Here is a 25,441-nt window from a genome sequence, read left to right on the forward strand (position 1 = left end):
TCTGGGTGTTAATATTATACGGCTTCATGTTGGTTGGAGGGACAGAGATCTGTGTACACCGTGTATATATACACTGCCAACAACTTTCTGCCTTACTTTCTGCAATACTAGTGAAAAAAACCATTCTTTTCATAATATCATTAAAGGATACCTCCCAAGTGTCCCTGTTTATTCTGGCCAGTCCCTCTCTCCTCCCCTGATGCCCCCTCTTTTCTAGGAGCTCAGAATGTTTGTTGGGTATGAGGGTATCGCAGGGTTCTACGGTCCTAAAAGCCCCAATAACATACAGTTGTGTCTTCTTAGGCATGACATTTTATGTAAATAGCGGCTGCAGAGTCCGTAGCGCTGCTACAACAGTGATTGACAGTGACGTTAAAACTGACAACGCAACAAATGCACAATCATTTTTACCCGTTCTCACCGATTAGGACGTACCGGTAAAAGCCGCGCCAAGAAGCCCATGAGAGCGGTTCAGCGGCAGGGACGTCTCTACTGATCGTGTGTAACGGCTCTCGGCGTGAACGTCACTACACCTTTATACAAGGAGAGGACAGGAGAGACTCAGCACGGAGCCCTGCTTACTGATCGCAGCGTGACCAGCACAGACAGATCATAACCAAAAAATAAAAAAAAATTAAATAAAATAAATAGAAAAATAAATAACATGTATTGGGAGTCCAGTGATGTCACCATGACATCACTGGCATCAAAAATGTATGGGAGTTCCCCAAAGGGATCTCGCGCCTCACAGCATTGGGAACGGTGCGAAAACAGAAAAATAAAGAAATAAATAACGTATATTTTAAAAAATCACTACTCCCAAACTGTTTAAGCCAGTAATAGAAAAGAAAAAGATGTAATACGGCGGTCAGCACCGTACGGCTCCCTGTCTGGAGAAGGGGAGACTGACTCGGAGACCCAGTAAAGCAGGGCTTCACGCGGAGACTCGGGAGTGTTTGCAGGTATGCCTGGTGTGTGCGTATCATACTTTTTGTTCCATTTTTTTCTTTTTCGGGTCATTTGTGTCACTAAGTAAAGCGGGAGCCGCGCTGCGGAGCCTCCGCTGGCCTCTGAGCCGTTACTGCACAGAATCTAGAAATGCAGGTTTGTGAATAGATCAGCGAGATCCTGCGGGAAGCGCGGCCGTCACAACGCGTCACACCAGCCATTGTGTCGCTTCGGCACTTGGAAGTTCGGCAGCAGCCTGATTTTGTCCGTTTCCTGCCTGCCCCCCCCCCCCAGCGGAGTTCTGAGATATTTGCTCCTTGCGGCGACAATGCCTGATAGACCGTTATTCCCACCTACATTCAGTATTATTACATGAACAACGTCCTTGGGCCATAATATGTCAATGCAAACAACAGTCTTTATACTTTTCTGAAAGGGTGGTAGGTAAGTGGAACAGCCTCCCAGCAGAAGTGGTAGAGGGTAATACAGTGAGGGATTGTAAACATGCATGGGATAGACATACGGCTCCTGAATCTAAGACGAGACCAACGACTGATTATGGTTTGAGTCTTTACAGCAGGAGAAACGGGCGACTAGACAGGGGCCGGATGGGGCCGATCTGCCGGCTGGTTCTGTGTTTCAGTGTCTATGTTTATATGTATCGGAATTTTCCGCCCATCGCTACATTGGCACAATCTTAATTACTTTATCATTTTGCCTGTTTTTGTCCCCAGGACTCGGCGGTGCCTTTTTTACTGAAGTTTGAGGGTCGCAGAATAACAAAAAAGGAGGAGAAAGGTTTTATAACCAAAAAAAAAACAGATTTTAACAACTCTGTAGCCACCACCCCACTCACCGCAAACCTCCATCGTGCTGCTATCAGCGGGGGCAGGTAAATTCGGAAATAATGGGAAAAGTGAGGTCTTATAACACAAATATGTTATTTTTGGCCGTCGCTTCTTCGGAAAGAACAAAGGTGGATGAGAACAGGAAGCCGAGAACAAGTGAGGAGCCCCGCGGGGGTCCTTTGCATTGTTTGCCAGCGAGGGGCGCCGGGTCTTTGCTCTTACTGTAATTATTACTGTAAAGCGCGATAGAAAAAGTCATTATCACGCATCCTGTTCCACCGACGACCTCAGCAGAGCCTCACTCTCCCTGCATCATATTCACCAAAATGTGGTGGCATGTGTAGGTGCCAACTGTCCCGTTGGCAGAGAAGCTAGACTGGTCTTCTGCTTCTCCTGGTTGTCCTCAGGTTCAACCGCTGCGCGGGAAATGCTTATTTAGCAAGAAAACTAAACTTTAATATGATGTCACCTGTGTGATGTCACAGCAACATTTTGTCCTGAAGAAGGGGGTGAGTGTGAGTCGCATGGGCTTTAATACTCAAACATCATTTCTGGGGGTAGATTGTGAAGGACGTGCGTCTGGAGTTCTGCCTGTTTCCAGTCTGGGGCAAATAATCCCCGCTCTGCCCATCTGGAAAGGGAACTTCTCTGTTACAAAGTATCAGTTAAGGAAGACAACGAGATACAAACAGCTGGTATTCTAGGTTCCAGAGATGTTCTTCTACGATGGAAATCCTCAAGACTGATGACATCAAGGAGGTTAAGCAAATGATGACATCATACCTGGGAATTGTGATGGTTTTCTCACTGCTAGATCACAGCTGAAATCCCTGCTTGAATACAGGTGACTTCACTCAGTATCTCTTTTTTACTCACAAGCCATGGTTTCCATGAGGACCATTATGAGAACCTTTTTGGCTGATACCAGACTCTTTATGACCGGCTGTTAAAGGGTTATTAGTTGAAGGCTCGGATTTTGACGTTTTCCAGGTATAATGACGGAAAATCTTTCTGATGAATCCGCCCCGAAGGACGTTCCAGAGCAAGAAGTCCTAATCTAACACTAGGGGGTCCGAGGCGGAGATGGAGGGGTATAATGGGGAAAAGAATACCCCCCCGAGCATGGGGCATGTGCCGCCTCGGGCACCTCCTGATTAATATTCTCCCAGTGATCTGGAGTCATTGCAGCTGCCTGTCCCCAGGAGGAGGCGGACGTTCCGGAAAACTTTCCTCCCAGCTTCGCCTTCCCCATCAAAAAAAACCCCCATATCTGCATTTTTCTTTTCCTTCCACAAACAGCCATAATTGCTTTTTTTCACTCCCACCTCTCCTCCCCTCCTTAGGAGGGAGTTTTAGTTAAAAGGCTCTCTCTGCCCCACCAGGTTTTATTCTCCTTTCCTGACTCCGGACGGACTTCCCAGAAGCTCCATTATTCCCAAAAAGCGAGACTTTCTTCTGCTTTGTTGCTAAGAGACGGCATGGAGTTTGGCAGAACATACCTTGGCTGCGCCTTCTTCTGGCTCATTCTTCAGGGTAAGTTTATGAATCCCCCCCCAAAAAAAAGTCAAAATATATATATATATAAAAAAAGAGGCAAAAAGTAGACTTTTAATGAATGAAAAAAAATTCAGACGGTTTCAGGACAGAAGACGCTTCTAGGTGCTTCTGGAATCCAACTCCCATCAGCACTGTATTCCGGCACTGAAAAGGTTAAATAAGGACACACACGCACACGCACACACACACACACACGCACACGCACACGCACACGCACACATATATATATATACACTGCTCATGCCCCTGGGCTGTACGGGAGCAGGTGATACGAAAATATCACATTTAACTCTTTCACTGCCGGGCCTTATTGTGCGGGAAATTAATTAAATATGACAGATCTGCCACTTTCCGCCTCAGATCTCGGCTGCCTCTGGAGTAAAGTAGACTTTTTAAAAGTCTAAAATAAGGATATTTTTAACCCTTAAGAAGGAAGGTTCTTGTTGAGGACACGTAGTTTTTCTTTGAAAAACATATATATTATTAAAAAAAATGAAAATAAACATAAAAAGCGAAATATATACTCATTATATGCAAAAAAAAAAAAAATACCGTAATAATAATAAAAATTACCAGTTATAAATTGTTCATTGTGATACAAAAAAATTTAAAAATTTCCCTGCCAACCTCTTCTAAAGAATGCGGAAGAAAATAAAACTGCATTTTGTTGGTACGATCAGTAATTATTTAATTAGATTAAAGGACGAAAAGGCTTCGCTGCATTACTTTTCGGGTAGGGAGGTCTGGGGGGGTCTGAGTTTTAGATATAAATATAAATATCCACCAACAGGAGTGTTTTAAGAGTTTTTCTTACACTTTTCGGTAATTTCTATTTTTTTGTTTTTAATATTTTTTACTTGTTTGAAGATGGAATCATTTGATGTTCATCCCTCCCTCTCTGGGCTCCATACCTGATCCTAGAAAAGAGTTTGACAGCAAATAAAAATCACTCAGCCCATCCTTATTCAACTCTCTTACTGTATTAGCCTCTACCACTTCTGCTGGGAGGCTGTTACACTTATCTCATGTCAGGGGAGTGTGGAGTGTGAGGGGAATGAGGGGAGTGTGGAGTGTGAGGGGAGTGTGGAGTGTGAGGGGAGTGAGGAGTGTGAGGGGAATGGAGGGAGTGAGGGGAGTGTGGAGTGTGAGGGGAATGGGGGGAGTGAGGGCAGTGATGGGAGTGTGGAGTGTGAGGGGAATGAGGGCAGTGAGGGGAGTGTGAGGGGAGTGAGGAGTGTGAGAGGAATGAGGGCAGTGAGGGGAGTGTGAGGGGAGTGAGGAGTGTGAGGGGAATGGGGGGAGTGAGGGCAGTGAGGGGAGTGTGGAGTGTGAGGGGAGTGAGGAGTGTGAGAGGAATGAGGGCAGTGAGGGGAGTGTGGAGTGTGAGGGGAGTGAGGAGTGTGAGGAGAATGGGGGGAGTGAGGGCAGTGAGGGGAGTGTGGAGTGTGAGGGGAGTGAGGAGTGTGAGAGGAATGAGGGCAGTGAGGGGAGTGTGGAGTGTGAGGGGAGTGAGGAGTGTGAGAGGAATGAGGGCAGTGCGGGGAGTGTGGAGTGTGAGGGGGGTGTGGAGTGTGAGGGGAGTGAGGCGTGTGAGAGGAATGAGGGCAGTGAGGGCAGTGTGAGGGGAGTGAGGAGTGTGAGAGGAGTGAGGGCAGTGAGGGGAGTGTGGAGTGTGAGGGCAGTGAGGAGTGTGAGAGGAATGAGGGCAGTGAGGAGTGTGAGAGGAATGAGGGCAGTGAGGGCAGTGAGGAGTGTGAGAGGAATGAGGGTAGTGAGGGCAGTGTGAGGGGAGTGAGGAGTGTGAGAGGAATGAGGGCAGTGAGGGGAGTGTGGAGTGTGAGGGGAGTGAGGAGTGTGAGAGGAATGAGGGCAGTGAGGGGAGTGTGAGGGCAGTGAGGAGTGTGAGAGGAATGAGGGCAGTGTGAGGGGAGTGAGGACAATAATGTTTTATATCAGGACTTCCTGTCTCTCTCAAGACCTCGGGCTGTACCGCATATGTGGTTGTAAATGTTCATACCCTACAAGTATCCCGGTTCAGTTTCAGCAGTCCCTCTTTTGGGACCCAGCTTCATCTCACCGTCTATGTCCCTCTCAGAATGTTTGGTGGGCACGGGGGGCATTGCAGTTTATTCTTATAAGTCCCAGTAACGTGCGCGGCCGGGCTAGCAATAAAAAGTCAGCGCTGGCACTTTAAGGCGGGAGGCTGCCGGATGACGTGAGTGCGATGTCTGGATACGAGCGGCCGCAGTAGATCACATTGCGTCCTCTGTAGAGAAACAGCAGGAAGCGGCTTCATAAAACCCATTGTTCTTCTAAATGCCCCGCTCAGTTACACAAATACCCCACAATAGGTAAATCAGTAAGTGACCCCCAACCTCCTAATAGATTGTAAGCTTGCAGGAGCAGGGCCCTCTTCTTTTCCGGCCCCAGCCTGCCTTAGTGTGAGTTAATATTATTGTCAAATTGGGTATTATCGATGTTAATGTAATTGTTGAATATTTTACAGCAGGAAAAATTGGCAGCCTACATGGGGGCCGGACGGGGGCCGATCTGTCAGCATGTTCCAGGTTTCTGTGTTTATGGTAACAGCGCTACAAAACTCGCTGGCGCTCTATAAATAAAGTTAGCGTAATATTCATCTCTCGCAAAACTTTTGGTAAAGCCACACCCCCGGCCACACCTCTAGCCACACACCCCAAACGAAACATCTCCCTATTGGGCTACTTGAAATATTGGGGGATACCTTCTCGTCGGGGAAACGGAAAAATCCTCCATGAGCCTCAGCCCAGAGGTGATTATACTGGCATATAAATCAGGACTCCTGTTTTGGAGGGGGGGTATCAGGACTCCTGTTTTGGAGGGGGGGTAGAAAGAAGTGAGGATGGGGCAGTTAGGGAAGTGGCTGTGAGGGAGGCCTTACCTGTCTTACCTAAATAGCCACCTCAGTTGGAGAGTGTCACTTGCCTTACAGCCGTCTATATGCTCAAACACCACACTGAACCGATGCTTTATGGCAATGCTAATGAAGTCTGTTCCTCCATTGATTTTCATTAGTCAGAGAGTCCAACTGGGTAGTTAAGACCAGGGTATTCTATTGTTCCCCAAAGGCAGTATGATAAGGAATCGGGGTGTTTGTCTAGTTGATTGGGGCTATAGCTGCCGCTTTTATTTATATTTATATTTATTTATATATATATATTTATTTAATATTTATCTATTATTATTATCACAGAAGTCCTTTAAATCTAGATATTCACCAATTCTTTCTTTTAACCCGTTTCCGTGAATTTCCGCAACTCTGATGAAAGAAATGGAAGCTGAATTTACACATTGTGCTCATACAATGCCGTACTGTTCCAGGGAGCGGCTCCATCACGCCAGACAAGAGCCATATTTAAAAGGCAAAATAACCCTTAAAATGCTGCTTTTGACAGTTTTTGCTGAGTGTGACCGAGTGGATCAAACACCACAGAACAATCCCCCCCCCCCCCGCCTGAACAGCATTTAGAACAGCATTTAGAACAGCGATAGGCAAAATACAAAGCGGAATCTGAAAGTAAGGTTTAGGAATCATAAGGCATTTTGTGAATGAATGTAGAATTTCCAACATTTTTTTTTTATCATTTTTACCCCATTTGTACTTTTTGCCCCATAATATAAAGTTTTCAGGCAGCTGCATATCAGCCATTTGTATGATTCTCACTCTGTTATCTGACCCCCGATCTACTAAACACCGCGACTCCTTATCATATTGCATGGGGGAAAGAATAGAATGGCTTAGTCTTAATATCCCAGTCAGACTCCCTGACTAATGAAAGCATATAAAGGAACGGGCTTCATTAGCATTGCCATAAAGCATCAGCTCAGTGTGGTGTCTGAGCCAGGAAAGTCACCCAAAATATCACATGACTGACAAAATGCTGTATACAGCGCTGGGGGGTTATATTACTGTATACAGCGCTGGGGGTTATATTACTGTATACAGCGTGGGGGGTTATATTACTGTATACAGCGCTGGGGGTTATATTACTGTATACAGCGCTGGGGGTTATATTACTGTATGCAGCGCTGGGGGGTTATGTTACTGTATGCAGCGCTGGGGGGTTATGTTACTGTATACAGCGCTGGGGGTTATATTACTGTATACAGTACTGGGGGTTATATTACTGTATACAGCGCTGGGGGTATATTACTGTATACAGCGCTGGGGGTTATATTACTGTATACAGTGCTGAGGGGTTATATTACTGTATACAGCACTGGGGGTTATATTACTGTATACAGCGCGGGGGTATATTACTGTATACAGCGCTGGGGGTTATATTACTGTATACAGCACTGGGGGTTATATTACTGTATACAGCGCGGGGGTATATTACTGTATACAGTGCTGGGGGGGTTATATTACTGTATACAGCGCTGGGGGTTATATTACTGTATACAGCGCTGGGGGTTATATTACTGTATACAGCGCTGGGGGTTACATTACTGTATACAGCGCTAGGGTTATATTACTGTATACAGCGCTGGGGGGTTATATTACTGTATACAGTGCTGGGGGTTATATTACTGTAAACAGCACCAGGGGGGGTTATATTACTGTATACAGCGCTGGGGGTTATATTACCGTATACAGCGCTGGGGGTTATATTACTGTATACAGTGCTGGGTTGTTATATTACTGTATACAGCGCTGGGGGTTATATTACCGTATACAGCGCTGGGGGTTATATTAGTGTATACAGCGCTGGGGGGTTATATTACTGTATACAGCGCTGGGGGGTTATATTACTGTATACAGCGCTGGGGGTATATTACTGTATACAGCTCTGGAAGGTTATATTAATGTATACAGCGCTGGGGGGTTATATTACTGTATACAGTGCTGGGTTGTTATATTACTGTATACAGCGCTGGGTTGTTATATTACTGTATACAGCGCTGGGGGTTATATTACTGTATACAGCGCTGGGGGTTATATTACTGTATACAGCGCTGGGGGTTATTACTGTATACAGCGCTGAATACCGATACTTCCAGCCCCCCCCTTGGCGTACCCCCTATAATAAAACCTCCACTTCAAACAGAACCCTCCTTATGGAGCAGCCACTTTTACTTCCTGTCCTCAGGATTTTGACAATTATTCCTCCCCATCAGTCCAGGCAGGGACTGTGGGGGGGGGGGGGGGGTGAGTTCAGCGCAGTAAATTGAGTTTATATGCTAGTTGTGTCACCTTTCATTTATGGTGGAAGACACTCTGGGTCTGACCCCTCTTTTGCACCTTATTCTGTAGGCATAGAGTCGCAGACCTTCATGATAAAGAACGTTCCCCTGGAGAAGTGCATTCACTCGGCCCACGACACCGGCCGCGTCTCGCTGGCAGCCTGTAAACTCCATGCCCTCCACCAGCACTGGATCTGGGACCCGGAAACGGGGTCCATCGTGAACGCCAAGAGCATGGAGTGTCTCACCGCACTGAAGACTAGCAGTGACTTCTCCACCTTGAAGATGAAGCCTTGTGACCGTAGTGACCATCAAAGTTGGACCTGTGATAATGCAGGTCACCTGACGCTGCGGGGCCACGAGCTATACCTGACTGCCAAGCAGGGCACCAAGAAGGTCTTTGTCTCGAAGGAGAGAGATAAGTTCGGCAGGTGGAGGACTCTGATGGACTCCCCAATCTGCAAGGAGGTTATTGAACCAACCGAAATATATGAGACAACAGCAAAGCAGGAGCTGGAGGAGGTCACTGGACCCATCCGTGAAAGTAGGTATTGGGGTCTCCTCTGCAGGTTATGTGCCAGGGACCCCTAGGCTTTGTAGGAGCAGCATGGGCAGAATGGGTCAGTAGCCAAGTCTATTCATATTTTCTTCTTCCAGCTAAACTCACAACAGAAGAGACAAAAACCGTATCCGGCGTTCCGTTTATCGGCCGGAATGTATCAACCACGCATGGTCCGGGGCCGGTCTGTACAAAAGACAACGGTGAGTGATTTCAGGGAAAGTCAGGGAGATGCTTCGTTGGAGGGACAAACATGGCGATGAGACACATCCAAAAACAAGATGGCTGCCCTTCCATCTATTAGCCTTAATTTATATAAAAATAAAAATGTGAATGGCCGGGAACTCTCCAGGTTTGGCCCGGAGGCTTCAGGAATCACAGAAGGGACCTTAGATACTCCTGCCCCCTGTTCTGGTCCTACATACCCCCTTTCAGGTCTTTGGGGGGGGTTAAGGAGTAGATGAGGGGACGTTGGTCATTCCCAAGCGTCTCTACAATAAAAAGTAGATGCGGGGAAAGACAAATACGTCACTCGACAGCAACATTGCCGGTCAGTCTCTGAAGAGGGACCGCATTGTTACCCCGGTGGGACCGGCTGGAGCCCCCTACTGGTTGGCCCTGATAACGAACGCGCTGCATCTTACAGAGGTACAGAGAGAAATGTGTCGTGAGACGTGTTTAACATGCATTCTGAGGAGCGGGCCGGTTAGATAACCCAGGACCATGTATGACTGGAGTAACAGGGACTCACATTTTTCCCAGGTGACCTCGACCAACAGTTTGTCGGCGCGGAAGGGAACTCCATTGAGATGGAGAAGTACGAGAGGGTGCAGTCCGGTAAGTGGGGAATCTGGTATTTACCTAAACCGGGGGTCTACGCCTGGGAGGGTAATGGGAATAGAGAAACAAAAGCCCAAACGACTGATTTCCCACAGCTGGGGTACCAGAAACACACTCACACTCACGCTCACACATCTTCTGTACCCAACAAACTTTTCTCTTCTTTTGTCTACAACACATACTGACCACTCATACTCACCCCACAAATGCCATGCCGGCGTCCCTTTAAACCCCTCGTATGGACCACCGTGTGACGTCACGTTCTCCTCCCGCAGGCCGCGGCTGGATGATAGCCATGCTCATCCTAAGTCCATTGGCGTTAATGCTTGGAGCGCTCATCCTGGCCATGAGTGTCCGTTTCAACAAGTAAGTGCAAAGTTTTGGTGACTGAGTGAAGCAGAGACTCATGTGTTACGTCAATTTGATATATTTTTTTTATAATAAATTTCGGGGGGGGGCAGAGTTGTCAAGCAGGGGGTCTGTCATGGAAAATACACCGTGCGGGACCCCTAATGCCGAAAGGAACAGAAATCCAATTATCCTAATAAAATAAAAGGCTAATTACTATTTCCATCCACGTTCAGGGGCCGCGTAGCTTTTTTTACAGAAAAGACGTATAATCCCCCCGGTAAAAATATAAAATTAATAAAAATTTTATTTTTTTTTTACTTATTTTGGAGCATTTAGTAAAATAACCATTTTTTGGTCACCCTGCAGGAAGAGAAAGCTGCTCTCGGCTCTACCCTCTCGCCCCAGGTCCATTATTAAACTTGGATCGTCTTATGAGCAATGCCCTCTGACAGAGAAAGGAGAAGAAGCTGCGCGCACGGCCTCCGAGCCTCACTCACCCTCACTGAGGCACGGGGAGATTCTGATTGAGTGGAAGGACGGGACAGTCACTCCACTCTTTGATCCTCCACAAAACTGAGCTTTAGGGGAAATCAGTGATCAGCTTCATTCACGCAACATGCTGGTTTTTCCTTCACGCATTGCCACGTCCTGCCACGCCGGTCAACTAATCTCTCTACTAAACGGGAAATATGATTGCTATATGGGGACCAGCGTGGGCAGATGGAAAAGGACTGAATCCACCATCATCATGTACATTCACACACCTGTGTTAAAGCCATGAAAACCATCTCAGTGACTTAGCATTATGCTTCCCAATTTTAACATCCACCAAAGGCATGGTCAATGGAAATTCCCCTCCGCTTCCCACGATCCCTCAGTGCAGACGGCATCAGAATCCTCCTCTCAGCCCAAGGAGGAAGTTGTAAGCCGCTTCCTGTTCTCTCCCTGCGTCAGCCAAAGCAGGTAGTTGTAAGCCGCTTCCTGTTCTCTCCCGTCAGCCCAAGCAGGAAGTTGTAAGCCACTTCCTGTTCTCTCCCTGCATTGTTTTAGCGGATGGTGCGGGTGCCTCTAGCGCTAGAGATTGTTTCCAGCCGCGCAGGTCCCTCCGTAACGCTATTATCACAGATATCTCAGGGCGACGGGGCGATTTACACCATGTTGATAAACTATGTACACAAAATACACAATTCTCCTTAAAGCTAAATAATGAAATTTAACATCAGCTTTGTGATAGAATCCCTTCAAAAAAAAAACAAGACAAAAAAGTAAAAAAAATCTTTATCCTTGGATTCCTGTAGAATTTTTATATATATATTAAAAGTCATGTTATATTTTCATTTCATTTTTAAAGCTGTCCCTGCATTTTATATTTGGCTGCCTCTGGGATCATACACAGCGCCGTTCAGAGGTTTGGGGTCACTTAGGCATTTCCTTGTTTTTAAAAGAAAAGTCTATTTTGTCCATTAAAATAACATGAAATGGGTGAGAAATCCAGCACAGACGGGGTTAATGCTGTAAATGACTACTGAAGCCGGAAACTGCTGATTTTTAATGGAATCTCTTCATAGGCGCGCAGAGGCCTTTATCACTCCCATCACTCCTGTGTTCCAATGGCCCTTTATCACTCCCATCACTCCTGTGTTCCAATGGCCCTTTATCACTCCCATCACTCCTGTGTTCCAGTGGCCCTTTATAACTCCCATCACTCCTGTGTCCCAATGGCCTTTTATCACTCCCATCACTCCTGTGTCCCAATGGCCCTTTATCACTCCCATCACTCCTGTGTTCCAATGGCCCTTTATCACTCCCATCACTCCTGTGTTCCAGTGGCCCTTTATCACTCCCATCACTCCTGTGTTCCAATGGCCCTTTATCACTCCCATCACTCCTGTGTTCCAATGGCCCTTTATCACTCCCATCACTCCTGTGTTCCAATGGTCCTTTATCACTCCCATTACTCCTGTGTCCCAATGGCCTTTTATCACTCCCATCACTCCTGTGTTCCAATGGCCCTTTATCACTCCCATCACTCCTGTGTTCCAATGGTCCTTTATCACTCCCATCACTCCTGTGTTCCAATGGTCCTTTATCACTCCCATCACTCCTGTGTCCCAATGGCCTTTTATCACTCCCATCACTCCTGTGTTCCAATGGCCCTTTATCACTCCCATCACTCCTGTGTTCCAATGGTCCTTTATCACTCCCATCACTCCTGTGTCCCAATGGCCTTTTATCACTCCCATCACTCCTGTGTTCCAATGGCCCTTTATCACTCCCATCACTCCTGTGTTCCAATGGTCCTTTATCACTCCCATCACTCCTGTGTTCCAATGGTCCTTTATCACTCCCATCACTCCTGTGTCCCAATGGCCTTTTATCACTCCCATCACTCCTGTGTTCCAATGGCCCTTTATCACTCCCATCACTCCTGTGTTCCAATGGTCCTTTATCACTCCCATCACTCCTGTGTTCCAATGGTCCTTTATCACTCCCATCACTCCTGTGTCCCAATGGCCTTTTATCACTCCCATCACTCCTGTGTTCCAATGGCCCTTTATCACTCCCATCACTCCTGTGTTCCAATGGTCCTTTATCACTCCCATCACTCCTGTGTTCCAATGGTCCTTTATCACTCCCATCACTCTTGTGTCCCAATGGCCTTTTATCACTCCCATCACTCCTGTGTTCCAATGGCCCTTTATCACTCCCATCACTCCTGTGTTCCAATGGTCCTTTATCACTCCCATTACTCCTGTGTCCCAATGGCCTTTTATCACTCCCATCACTCCTGTGTTCCAATGGCCCTTTATCACTCCCATCACTCCTGTGTTCCAATGGTCCTTTATCACTCCCATCACTCCTGTGTTCCAATGGTCCTTTATCACTCCCATCACTCCTGTGTTCCAATGGTCCTTTATCACTCCCATCACTCCTGTGTCCCAATGGCCTTTTATCACTCCCATCACTCCTGTGTTCCAATGGCCCTTTATCACTCCCATCACTCCTGTGTTCCAATGGTCCTTTATCACTCCCATCACTCCTGTGTTCCAATGGCACGTTGTGTTCACTGATCCAAGTTTAAGTTTTAGATTGATGGTTAGAAAACCCTTTTGCAGAATACTTTTTTCAGGTACAAAGTGCAACTCTGGTGCAAATTAGCACAAGTAGTGCTTTCGCCATAGCAACCAAGAAAGTATCTCTGGGTCACTAACTTCACTTTCTTACCATTTTTGCACCAGGATTGATCTTTACTTTAAACAGAATCCTTCGTGGGGAAGGGGCAACAAAGTGCCCACCATGCCCAGCCTGGAGGTACCCCAGGGGTATTTCAGAAATGTTTTTTTTATTTGCTCTTTATCTTATATTAAAATTTTCTTTAATAATATAAGAGTAGGGCTGCAACAACTAATCGATAAAATCGATAATAATCGATAATGAAATTCGTTGGCAACGAATTTCATTATCGATTAGTTGAATCGATTATTATCGATTATAAAATGAGGGTTTTTTCAGAGCAAACGCTCTGAAAAATCCCCCTCATTATATAATCCGTTTAGTCTGACTCACCGTCTCACAGCAGCAGCTCCTACTTACTCCCCCTCCCTGTAATCACTGTGACAACTGGCCCCGCCCCTTCCTTCTCCAGGCCAGAACCACATGGCTGTGACACTCATCTAACTGTAAGTATATGTGTATATATATATATATAATGTGTATGTGTGTGTGTATATATATATATATATATATATATGTGTGTGTGTGTATATATATATATATATATATATATGTGTATGTGTGTGTATATATATATATATGTGTATATATATATGTGTATATATGTATGTAATATATATATATATATTTGGGCTACTGAAAGTTAGGGGAGGTGGGGGTTAATTTAGGGGCAGTTATGGTTAGTGGGGTGTTTAGGGTTAATTTAGGGGCAGTTATGGTTAATTGGGTGTTTAGGGTTAATTTAGGGGCAGTTATGTTAATAGGGTGTTTAGGGTTAATTTAGGAGCAGCTGTGGTTAATGGGGTGTTTGGGGTTAATTTGAGGCAGTTGTGGTTAATGGTGTGTTTAGGGTTAATTTAGGGGATGCTGTGGTTGATGGGGTCTTTAGGGTTAATTTAGGGGATGCTGTGGTTAAGGGGGTGTTAAGGGTTAATTTAGGGGCAGTTATGGTTAATGGGGAGTTTAGGGTTAATTTAGGGGAATCTAAATCCTGGGGGCAGTGAAGTGACATATCTGGGGGTATAAGGCATATACAGTATATAAGGCATATGTGGGGAGGGCAGTGTGGCATGTCTGGGGAGGACGGAGTGGTGTATCAGGGTGTATAAGGCATATCTGGGGGTAGAGTGGCATATCTGGGGGTAGAGAAGTGGCATGTCTGGGAGGCAGGGTGGCATGTCTGGGGAGGATGGAGTGGGGTATCAGGGGATATAAGGCGTATCAGGCACAGTGGCAGATGTGGGAGGCAGCGTGGAGTGGCAGATGTGGGAGGCAGCGTGGAGTGGCAGATGTGGGGAGGGCAGGGTGGCATGTCTGGGGAGGATGGAGTGGTGTTTCAGGGGGTATAAGGCGTATCAGGCACAGTGGCATGTGGGGGGTAGAGTGGAGTGGCAGATGTGGGAGGCAGCGTGGAGTGGCAGATGTGGGAGGCAGCGTGGTGTGGTATATGTGGGAGGCAGCGTGGAGTGCTGTAGTAGGCAGCGTGGCAGATGTGGGAGGCAGCGTGGAGTGGCAGATGTGGGAGGTGGCGTGGCGTGGCAGATGTGGGAGGCAGCGTGGAGTGGCAGATGTGGGAGGCAGCGTGGCGTGGCAGATGTGGGAGGTGGCGTGGCGTGGCAGATGTGGGAGGCAGCGTGGAGTGGTATATGTGGGAGGCAGCGTGGCATATGTGGGAGGCATTGTGGCGTGGCAGATGTGGGAGGCAGCGTGGAGTGGCAGATGTGGGAGGCAGCGTGGGGTGGCAGATGTGGGAGGCAGCGTGGAGTGGTATATGTGGGAGGCAGCGTGGTGTGGTATATGTGGGAGGCAGCGTGGAGTGCTGTGGTAGACAGCGTGGCATATGTGGGGGGGCAGCATGGCATGTCTGGGAGGCAGCATGGCAAGCCTGGCTCAAATGTGCATATATTGGGGGGCTGGTTGGGAAATAAAGACAAGAAATGTATTATCAAAGTTTTTTTATTCTGCTGTTTGTATTTAACATCATTTGTTTAGTAAATTATTTTAAATAAATGAAAAATTTACATTCATTTTTTTTATCCGATTAATCGGCCAACTAATCGATTATTAAAATAATCGTTAGTTGCAGCCCTATATAAGAGTATTAAGAGTATTTGAAGACACATTTTGATCTTCTTTAGCCAGCTTTTGGGTTTCAGATTGTTACTTGTTCCTCTATCTTTGTGTTTCATAGATCAAATTAAAATGTCTTAATGTTTTATAGTATGTGTCAGTGTCTATTCTTATTATTTTAATAATATATATATATATAGATATATATTAAATATTATTATAGTTATTGATATATATAATATTATTTTATTATAAAGTATTATGTTTCATGCATTAGAAGAAGAATCTAAACCCAATGTCGAGCTTCCGGTTGGGGTCTAGTTGTGTAGTCAGTTGTGTTATGTAGGTGACACTTTCTGGTTCGCTCCCCCCTCATACGAAGCCACGTATTGCAGAATATAAGAACGCGGCACGCAGCTTCCGTACGGATCGAGGCAGCATCCGTATAAACGCAGTTATGATCACGAGGAGATGAGTTCTTATGTGAAACGTTAATGTAAGTGAAATAATTATGTTATTATACGTGGGAATAATAATGGGGTTTCTGTCCCTTTCAGGGTCATTAAGCTAAAGCATTAACCTGCTTTATAAAAAAAAAAAAAAAAAAAAAGCCAAAACAGAGCCGGTCCAGGAAAAATCTTAGTGGTTTTGTTCAGTAACATTATATATTTCTACTGAGGTCATGAGAGGTCAAGCTCTCACCTGGGTCAAGGTTTGGGTGAATTTATGTCTAATTGGGCACTTTGTGTCTCCTTCTAGAATTCTAGGTCCTGTCGATGTCTTGAGTCGGTATTACCGTCACCAGGTGCTGCAGAGGGTTTCTACGTGGATAGAGGACGGATAATTTATTTTTTAACTGACAGCGCTATGGCATCTGCCGGCGCTATATAAATAAATGTGATGTAACATCGCTACGGAATCTGCCGGCGCTATATAAATAAATGTAATGTAACAGCGCTACGGAATCCGCCGGCGCTATATAAATAAATGTGATGTAACATCGCTACGGAATCTGCCGGCGCTATATAAATAAATGTGATGTAACATCGCTACGGCATCTGCCGGCGCTATATAAATAAATGTGATGTAACATCGCTACGGAATCTGCCGGCGCTATATAAATAAATGTGATATAACATCGCTACGGCATCTGCCGGCGCTATATAAATAAATGTGATGTAGGTTCCGTCAGCAATAGAGTCGGGATGCAGTCAATCCCCTGGATCTTTATGAGCTGGACTTAGTGAATACGCCCAATGGTTCCCCCTGGCTTCCTTCCTGTGCCACAAACTCACATGGGACCCACAGATTCCACCTAACGGTAAAAGTCCACGGAGGAAATGCCTGAAACTATTATTTAGGATTCCCGTAAAAACGCTCCTTAGCCGGACAACCCCAATCATCCAGCAGAGACCAAAGCGCTCACGGGAAGTCCTGGTATTTATTGTCCCTTGGACGGGATCCAGGAAAATGTTAAACTATTTCTTTTCCAATTTCATGCAGAAAACCGCACAGCGAAAAATAATTAACAAAAAATTAAAAAACATTCACATATCCTATATTATACTATATACAGTATACATATATATATATATATATACAGTATATACCATATATATATTTCCATATACGCACAGTACATATATATATATATATATATATATATATATATATATAATGAAAGCGACATATAGAAAGGTAAAATTAACATGTTATTAAACCAATTATAATGATCTATGTTATTAAATACATAAATAATTATATATTATTATTATCTAAAATGAGTTCGGCTCTTAAAAGAAACAAAAAAAAATACTTTGGGCTTAAAAGGTAATCGTTACTGAAAAAAAAAATTAATCCACTAGGTGGCAGCCTTTTGAAACTTTTATGTATAGCGCTGCGGCAACGTGTTTTTTTTTTTTTAAATTCTTTCTTTATTTAGTTATTCTTTTATTTATTTATTTTTTTTGCCTGTTTTTAGCACAGTATGGATGGAGATCCCTTTAGGTATCACTCATTCATCTTATGTATGCCAATGATGTCACCATGACATCACTGAGCTCACTGTATTGTTAATTTTTACTGGTTTGTTGATGATTTTTATTGTCACTCCCGGCCCCCTATTAACCCTGCGCTGATCCCACCAGCAGGGGGAGCAACTGGAGATCGTAACCCTGCGGGGTCTATTCTGCCCTCCAGAGGCGGTGATTTCTTGGATCTCCTAGCGTATTATCTAATTTTACAGACTTTCATGTATTTTGCATACATAGAATTGGGTATAAAAGACTGACTCTGATGATAAAGTAAACAGGCATTTATTTTCTCTGTGTTGTTAATGGGTTAATGGTGTTTGCAGTCACTCTGAATCGTGTCTACGCAAACATTTTGCATGGAAATTTGATAATGAATTTGCTGACAGATATTTATCTTACTGTACAGCTGTCTCTCGGATAACGTTGTTTCATTATAGTGCTGATGAGAAAACACTCACTCTCACCAATACTCCCACTCACTCTCTCATTGTCTCCCTACCGGCTCCCTCCACTGCTTCCATGTCACGGTCTCTTTTCCTCTTGCATCTTCTTGTTCTTCTTTCTTCATCCGCTTCTCCGTGAACCAGGCCTCCCGGCGCACTTCCGCTAAAAAGAGCGTGGAGTGGGTGTTCCCAGAGGCTCCGCCCTTTTATAGCAGCGGCCTGGGAGGGCGGTTCACGGAGACACTGAGGAAGACACAAGAGAAGCGGACGAAGACCGAAGAACAAGAAGATGCAAGAGAAGCGGAGCAGCAGGAAAGGTTAAATCCCTCTATTTCTATCAATATCCACCCCTCACCCCCAAAACCTGAGCTGCGCGGCTGGAAGCTGATGTGCCGTCCGCTAAAACTATGCGGGGAGAGAACAGGAAGCGGCTTACAACCTCCATGCTTGGGCTGACGTGGGGAGAGAACAGGAAGCGGCTTACAACTTCCTACTTGGGCTGACGCGGGGAAAGAATAGGAAGCAACTTTCAACTTCCTGCTTGGGCTGACGCGGGGAGAGAAAAGGAAGCGGCTTACAACTTCCTGCTTCGGATGCCGTCTTCATGAGAAGTGGAGTTGAATTTGCATTATGGAAACAATATTTAAAAAAAAAAAAAAAAACTCAGTAAGAACACAAGGGATGGATTTCTGCGCCGCTTTAACTCATATGTGATGCATTTCAGAAACGCCATCTTTACTGAGAGACAGCGGAATCTGAAATGAGGGGCAGAATGAATAAAAAACAATTTATTTGTAATTTACCCTGAAAATTCTAATGAAGAACAGTTTGTTTTTTTAGCGGACACATTATTTGCTCGGAATTCACTTGTTATGATGTCGTTACCCGGAGCGTCCCGTTAGGAACACGTGAGCCTCTTTCAGCGTGTGCTGCATGTCTTCATACCCGGCATACTGACAGGCTTCCCCGAGGCCCAGCCAGCGGAAGTCTTGGTGCTCGTCGGACAGCTTCACTTCCACGTTCGAGTCGTTCAGCTCCGCCAGCCAGTAGACTACGGTTTTGGGCTTCTGGTTGACGTTATACTTCAGCTCTTTCCGGAAGCCGTCCACCAGCCGGAAGTGGTTGGGGTGAAGACCAGCCTCTTCCTCCGTCTCGCGCAGCGCCGTGGTCAGATCATCTTCCCCTGGGTCCACGTGGCCTGAAAATACAAAAGCATGTCAGCTCTTAACCCCTGCAGTCCCCTATGGACGTACCCATACATCCAAAAAACGCACCCCAAGAATCCCCTATGGGCGTACCGGTACGTCCTGCCCTTCTTGCAGCCTGGACTCTGACATCGCCGGCTTTCTGCTGCCCGATTATTATCTTTTATTTATATAGCGCCAACAATTCACGCAGCGCTTCTTATGTAACAGCTTCCGGCACAAACATAATGTAAAGATTATAGAGGCATGCATTTATATTTGCTGTCTTTATCCCAATGTGACTTAGTCTATTTAAAATCCTGGTACTAATTAACTTACTAACATAAGGCCCCCCATAACACTGCTGCCCCCGGTACATTTCTGCCCTCATAAGCAATACTCTCCTACTCGATCCCTACGTTCTTAAGGCTCTCCTCCTCACTCATCACCTCTTCCTTTTCACGTCTACAAGATTTCACTCGAGCTGCCCCCATATCTCTGGAATCTCCCCCCGAACCTTCAGCTTCCTCCCTCCCGACATTCAAGAAACATCTAAAAACCCACTTCTTCAGAGAAGCCCCCATAACCTCCCTGTCACTGATACCCCCCCCACTACCTCTCACCCGTCACTGATACCCCCCCCCCACTACCTCTCACCTGTCACTGATACCCCCACACTACCTCTCACCCATCACTGATACCCCCACACTACCTCTCACCCGTCACCGATACCCCCCCGCACCACCTCTCACCCTTTCTCTGTGCCTTATACCCCCCACACTACCTCTCACCCATCACTAATACCCCCCGCACCACCTCTCACCCTTTCTCTGTGCCTTATACCCCCCACACTACCTCTCACCCGTCACTAATACCCACCGCACAACCTCTCACCCTTTCTCTGTGCCTTATACCCCCCACACTACCTCTCACCCGTCACTAATACCCCCCGCACAACCTCTCACCCTTTCTCTGTGCCTTATACCCCCCACACTACCTCTCACCCGTCACCGATACCCCCACAATACCTCTCACCTTTTCTCTGTGCCTTATGTTTGTCACCCCATTCCTCTAGATTGTAAGCTTGCGAGACGAGCCTCTCCATCTAATGTATCGTTTTCGTCTTAGTCTCATCTTGTCAGACCCCTTGAATATATGGATTGTATTAAGCGCTGCGTAAACTGTTGGCGCTATATAAATAAAAGATAATAATAATAATAATAATAATATACCAGCCCAGAAATAAAAGGCAAACAAGCCCCGTGGCTTCGATCATTTGCCCCCCACCCTGGTGGCAGTGCTTAGATGTTTTACATTTTGGGGTGATTGTGAAGAACGATGCAGAGGAAGCGGCCGGTGAGCACACGAAGCTCCAGAAGGCATATTAGTGTCCGGAGAGACAGAAACACGTGTGCTCCAGTGCGTGTCATCGATACGGAGCCAGAAAGTTGGGTGCTTCCATCCCTTTTCAACCACAAAAACTAGCAAGACGTGTCAGGGATTCTTACCCAAAATACCAACGGGAGAAATGCTTCATATACGCGAGGGTAACAGCTGCGGGGGGTATTTATTCACGGGGCCCGGATTGAATTTCAGATTTTAATCATTCTGCGTTGGAGGCTCCTTAAATAATCTCGGGAAAGAGCGAAGGGGAAATGCGGTGAAATCCACAGCAAGAGGCGCATTCTTCGTAATAAGGACACCGCGGAGGGACGTATGGGAACGGCCGATGGATAATTCGGTGGCGCATGTACTATACCCTCTAGGGGCGGATAACCTGTTTAATCGAGGACACAAACCCAGCAGACTCCGTTGTCAGGGCTGGTTTGCTTTGAAACAGACAGCGGGATATCAGAGACTTTTTCTATAATTTACTGTGTGATAAAAAGTTTACATTTTTTACGACGTGTCCATTATTTTTGGAAGAATACTTTCTCCTCCAATGGTTGGCAGCACAGGAGGGCTAATAAATTAATAAGGGGAATGGAAGAGACTAGAAAAAAGTTGCCTCTATATAGGCTAGAAAAGTGGTGTGTTATAACGTTGTATAAATATGTGCGGGGTGAGGGCAGTAAAGGTGCGGAATCCACCGCCCTGCACACCGGATGTAAGAGTAGAACATTCCGGGCTATAAATGACAGAATAAAAAGCATTTTGGAGTCAATAAGGAAATGTTTCCCCCCATGTGGCAAAATCAAAAAAATTGCTTAATTGGGTTTTTTGCCTTTGTTTTAATTAAAAGCAGGAAGGATCAGTATACAGGGGGGGGACTTTTATCAACCTAAATTACTGTTACGCTACAAGACCTGGAATGACCCTTAATGGTCTAACCGGTGGCAGATGGGAGCCGCGCATGTCCGAACATCTGTGACAATAAGCTTTTCCGAGGTCAAGGTCACCTTTAGGAGGGGTCCAGTGGTGAGCGCCGTAAGAGGTCTGTAGAAGCAGAAACTCGATATCATCCACGGCAGCAGCTGGGATTCCGGCTTTAATCCTCCTGAAGATGATCAGACCGCATGCTCTGACGGCCATTCTACCAGAGCCTGAAATGACAAAGAAATTGTTTTACCTCCAAAACATATATATCTATATTTCCTTTTTTATCAAAAAATAGCTATTTTATAACTATAACCAAAATGAAAACTCCACTGCTGATTTAAATGACCTCATAGCAGGAGTGCACATTAATGCAATATTCTTCAACGGCAGGCACCAAAGGGGTTAAAGGTGCTGTTCCACTTTAACAGGGGTGCTGTAACCCGCCAATAGGGATGCCCATGAGATCATTAAATGAATTCAATTAAAATTATTGTCAATTTCATTTAGTCATTGTAACATCGCTACGGAATCTGCCGGCGCTATATAAATAAATGTAATGTAACAGCGCTACGGAATCTGCCGGCGCTATATAAATAAATGTAATGTAACAGCGCTACGGAATCTGCTGGCGCTATATAAATAAATGTAATGTAACAGCGCAATTTAAATAAAGGGTTAAATGCAGTGTGGTCATGCAGTACCCCCGAGAACTGGGCCTGATCTCCTCTTCTTCCATTAAACGAGTAAACCTTGCGATATTACGGTTACAATTCAAACAGCACTGAGCTGAGCATTTACAGCAAAGCTAATGAAGTCCATTTCCCCCCACAGACCTTATCTGAATGGTCCCACTGGGTGATTAAACAGAGGCATTCTATCAATTATAAGAATATAGTGAATAAAACACCTAAATACATCCAAACAAAAAATACCGGGGGGGTTCCGCCATTAACAGACTTGCTTTCTGGCAGCAAGACCTTTCAGACTCGGTAAGGGGGCAAAAATCAAGAGGGAAAAGACTCTAAATATCATACAAAGCAGATCCGAGACGCTCAGCCAAGAAGAGACAGCCGCTCGAGAGCCTGTCCCGCGGTGCGTCTGTCGCTTGGGCGAATCTCAGGTTTTAGCTCATTTGCATCCACATTATGGCTACTGCTTTGGGGTCACCCAAGGACACATAAAAAGAACAAAAATCCATGAATTACAACCACAGCACACAAACGGTTACTGGATTGTGTCTCTTGCATTTAGTGACACACACATTTTATATATATAGACAAGTATTGGGACAGCTGACCATTACACCAACAGGGACTTTGATGACATCACATTCCAAATACACAGACATTAATATGAAGTCGCCCCCCCTTTGCAGATATAACTGTTTCCGCTCTTCTGGGAAATTTTTCTACAACGTTTTGGGGAGTTTCTGTGGGATTTTTGCCCGTTCATCCAGGAGAGCGTCTGTGAGGTCCGGCGCTGATGTTGGACGGGATGCCCGGCTCACAATCTCCATTCCGGTTCATCCCGAAGTTGCGCGATGCGGTTGAGGTCGGGGGTCTGTGCGGCCGGTCAAGTTCTTCCTTCCCAAACTCATCCAGCCGTGTCTTTATGGAGCTCGCTTTGTGCGCCACTATACGGACAAAAGTATTGGGACGCACCTCTTAATCACTGAAACCAGGGAAATCTTAACGTTTCAGCACCATTACGGACGACGCTCGGCTGTTTTGGGGAAACCCTTTTCTATTCCCAGCGTGACTCTGGCCCCGACGCACAAAGCGAGCTCCATAAGGACATGGTGGGATGAGTTTGGGGAGGAAGAACTTGAGCGGCCGCACAGAGCCCTGACCCCATCGCACACCTTTGGGATGAACCGGAACGGAGATTGTGAGCCGGACGTCTCACCCAACATCAGCGCCGGACCTCACAGACCCTCTACTGGATGAACGGGCAAAAATCCCACAGAAACTCCCCAAAATCTTGTAGGAAATCCTTCCCAGAATAGCAGAAGCCGTTATATCTGCAAAGGGGGATGACTTCATATTAATGTCTGTGTATTTAGAATATGAGGTCATCAGTCCCTTTATATTTGTTCATATAGTGAGTGGGACAGACCCCCCCCCCCGTATGGCTGTAATCTCATTAATTGCTCATGATCACAATTACAGCTCAGGACGCCACTTTAACCCTTTGGCTGCTAACGGAGAGGGCATTTATTCAATAAGCGCTGGGGTAAAGTTTAAAAGCGCCCCCCGGTAGCCCGAGGGTTAATATAAATATTTCAGGAAGCTCTCTGCAGCTGTCATGATGCTCACCCTTCCCCGGAAGCGCACACCGGCCGGACGGACACAGAGCTACAGGCGCCCGCAAGAACCAATCCTTGACGTGCGACCTATTGGTGAAGCAAGTCCCGCCCACTGAGTGCGCTGATTCGCTGCTGTGGGGTGCAGGCGCGAGGCGGCGCGCGAGCCTCGCTTCCTGTGTTTAAACTGGCGGCGCGGCGTTGCCATGGAGACCGCCCCAGCTGCTATTGCCCAGACCGCAGGGTGACTGTTGGTGGCAGCGCGCGGGCACCGGGGCAAAAAAAACATGAGCGTAGAGGCAAACATATAAGGATCAGGCGGGGGTTCTGGGGCGGCTAGGGGGCAAGATAAAGGGGGTAGTTTTTTGGGGTGTAGGGATAGTGGGGGGTCTCCTGAGGGCAGTGGGGGGTTTCCTGAGGGAAGTGGGTTGCTGTGATACAGGAGCTGAGAGGAGCCCCCCGGCTGACGTGGGTGATATTCCGTGGTAAGTGCTGTTATTATTCTGAATGACTGATTTTATGGCGCCATCATATTCTGTAGCTCTGTACAGTGGTATTTACAGTGTGTGTATCTCCGGCCAGGCTGGGCTAATGTCTGTTGCAAAGTGTTTTATATATAGTTATTATGTAAGGATGTATGCAGCGCCACCATATTCCAAAGTGCTGTACATTGTATTAAACTATAATAAAACATTAATTAAAAACAAAACATTTCATTTGTAACATTCTACCAAGTTACACGAAAGATAAAAAATGTATCCAAAAGAAAGTCTAAATGAACAGAAATGTTTGCCTGTTATATATATTTCTATATATACTGTATATCTCATGAAGGGTTAACCCCAGTGAGCGTCTCCTGGAAGAAGCTGTTAACTTGGTGTAAGGATTAACCCCGTGTGGTTACTGTATTTTGCCCCTGTGTGTATCTGCACGTTATGGGGGGGGGTTATGTATAAGAAGTTGTTCTGATGCATTTTTTAAGGGGTCTTATCTCGTTGATTGCGTCGGCCGCGGCTCACGCTGCCCCAGGATCGCTTTTTATACATAATCTCCAATATTGCTACTCTAGTTATAATTAATGCCCTTAAATGTTGGATATAGGGTTAATTGAACGCTCTCTAGGGGCTTATTTACTAAAAGAGGAGCTGGCCGGAGAGCCGTAACGTTTGGTGAGCCGTAGTCCGGTCATCTGAAACACACCCAGCACTTTATTCTTACGGGGATTTATTATTATTATCTTTTATTTATATAGCACCAACAATTCCCACAGCGCTTCTTACAGTCCCTACATTCAGGGTCTGGCAGAACTAGAACTGACAGACTGACGACCCGATACTCGGCTTGTGTGCTGACAATCTAGAGGGATTTAGTAAATGTAGAAAGGTTGGACACCTAAAAGCTTGCATCCATCTCTGTTACTTTGACATCAAGGCCTTTGGGTATAACCTATCCTTCCCCATGTATGCATCCAAACACCCCCCAGACTGGGTAACGTCCACCCTGAACCCCACAACGGGAGATGCCCCCCAG

The 25,441-nt window shown here is 45.9% G+C and overlaps 2 protein-coding genes across 2 annotated transcripts; one reads left to right on the forward strand and one right to left on the reverse strand.

Annotated features, from left to right (window-relative positions):
* The first annotated feature begins 3,167 nt into the window (after nt 1-3,167).
* On the forward strand, nt 3,168-11,885 carry LOC128467111 (uncharacterized). Its single transcript, XM_053448639.1, has 6 exons — nt 3,168-3,329; nt 8,647-9,120; nt 9,234-9,338; nt 9,898-9,972; nt 10,251-10,341; nt 10,693-11,885. The coding sequence occupies exons 1-6, from the start codon at nt 3,275-3,277 to the stop codon at nt 10,901-10,903; spliced, it is 1,011 nt and encodes a 336-aa protein (XP_053304614.1). The 5' UTR covers nt 3,168-3,274; the 3' UTR covers nt 10,904-11,885.
* Nucleotides 11,886-18,879: 6,994 nt separating this feature from the next.
* NUDT2 (nudix hydrolase 2) lies at nt 18,880-24,015 on the reverse strand. The gene is made up of 3 exons (XM_053448672.1): nt 23,925-24,015; nt 21,690-21,833; nt 18,880-19,304 (listed from the first exon to the last, which is right to left on the reverse strand). Exons 2-3 carry the CDS (start codon nt 21,820-21,822, stop codon nt 18,988-18,990), a joined length of 450 nt encoding a protein of 149 aa, XP_053304647.1. The 5' UTR covers nt 21,823-21,833; nt 23,925-24,015; the 3' UTR covers nt 18,880-18,987.
* Between the last annotated feature and the right edge of the window lie 1,426 nt (nt 24,016-25,441).

This window comes from Spea bombifrons, chromosome 1 (assembly GCF_027358695.1).
Source record: "Spea bombifrons isolate aSpeBom1 chromosome 1, aSpeBom1.2.pri, whole genome shotgun sequence".
NCBI lineage: Eukaryota > Metazoa > Chordata > Amphibia > Anura > Pelobatidae > Spea > Spea bombifrons.

Excerpts from the sequence above, each read along its gene's own strand:
- LOC128467111 (XM_053448639.1), top strand. The coding sequence starts at position 3,275 with ATGGAGTTTGGCAGAACATACCTTGGCTGCGCCTTCTTCTGGCTCATT. Across the intron at positions 3,330-8,646 it reads CTTCTGGCTCATTCTTCAGG|GCATAGAGTCGCAGACCTTC; the intron begins GTAAGTTTATGA and ends CTTATTCTGTAG. Across the intron at positions 10,342-10,692 it reads ATGAGTGTCCGTTTCAACAA|GAAGAGAAAGCTGCTCTCGG; the intron begins GTAAGTGCAAAG and ends GTCACCCTGCAG.
- NUDT2 (XM_053448672.1), bottom strand. The coding sequence starts at position 21,822 with ATGGCCGTCAGAGCATGCGGTCTGATCATCTTCAGGAGGATTAAAGCC. Across the intron at positions 19,305-21,689 it reads CCACTGGACCCCTCCTAAAG|GCCACGTGGACCCAGGGGAA; the intron begins GTGACCTTGACC and ends TTGTATTTTCAG.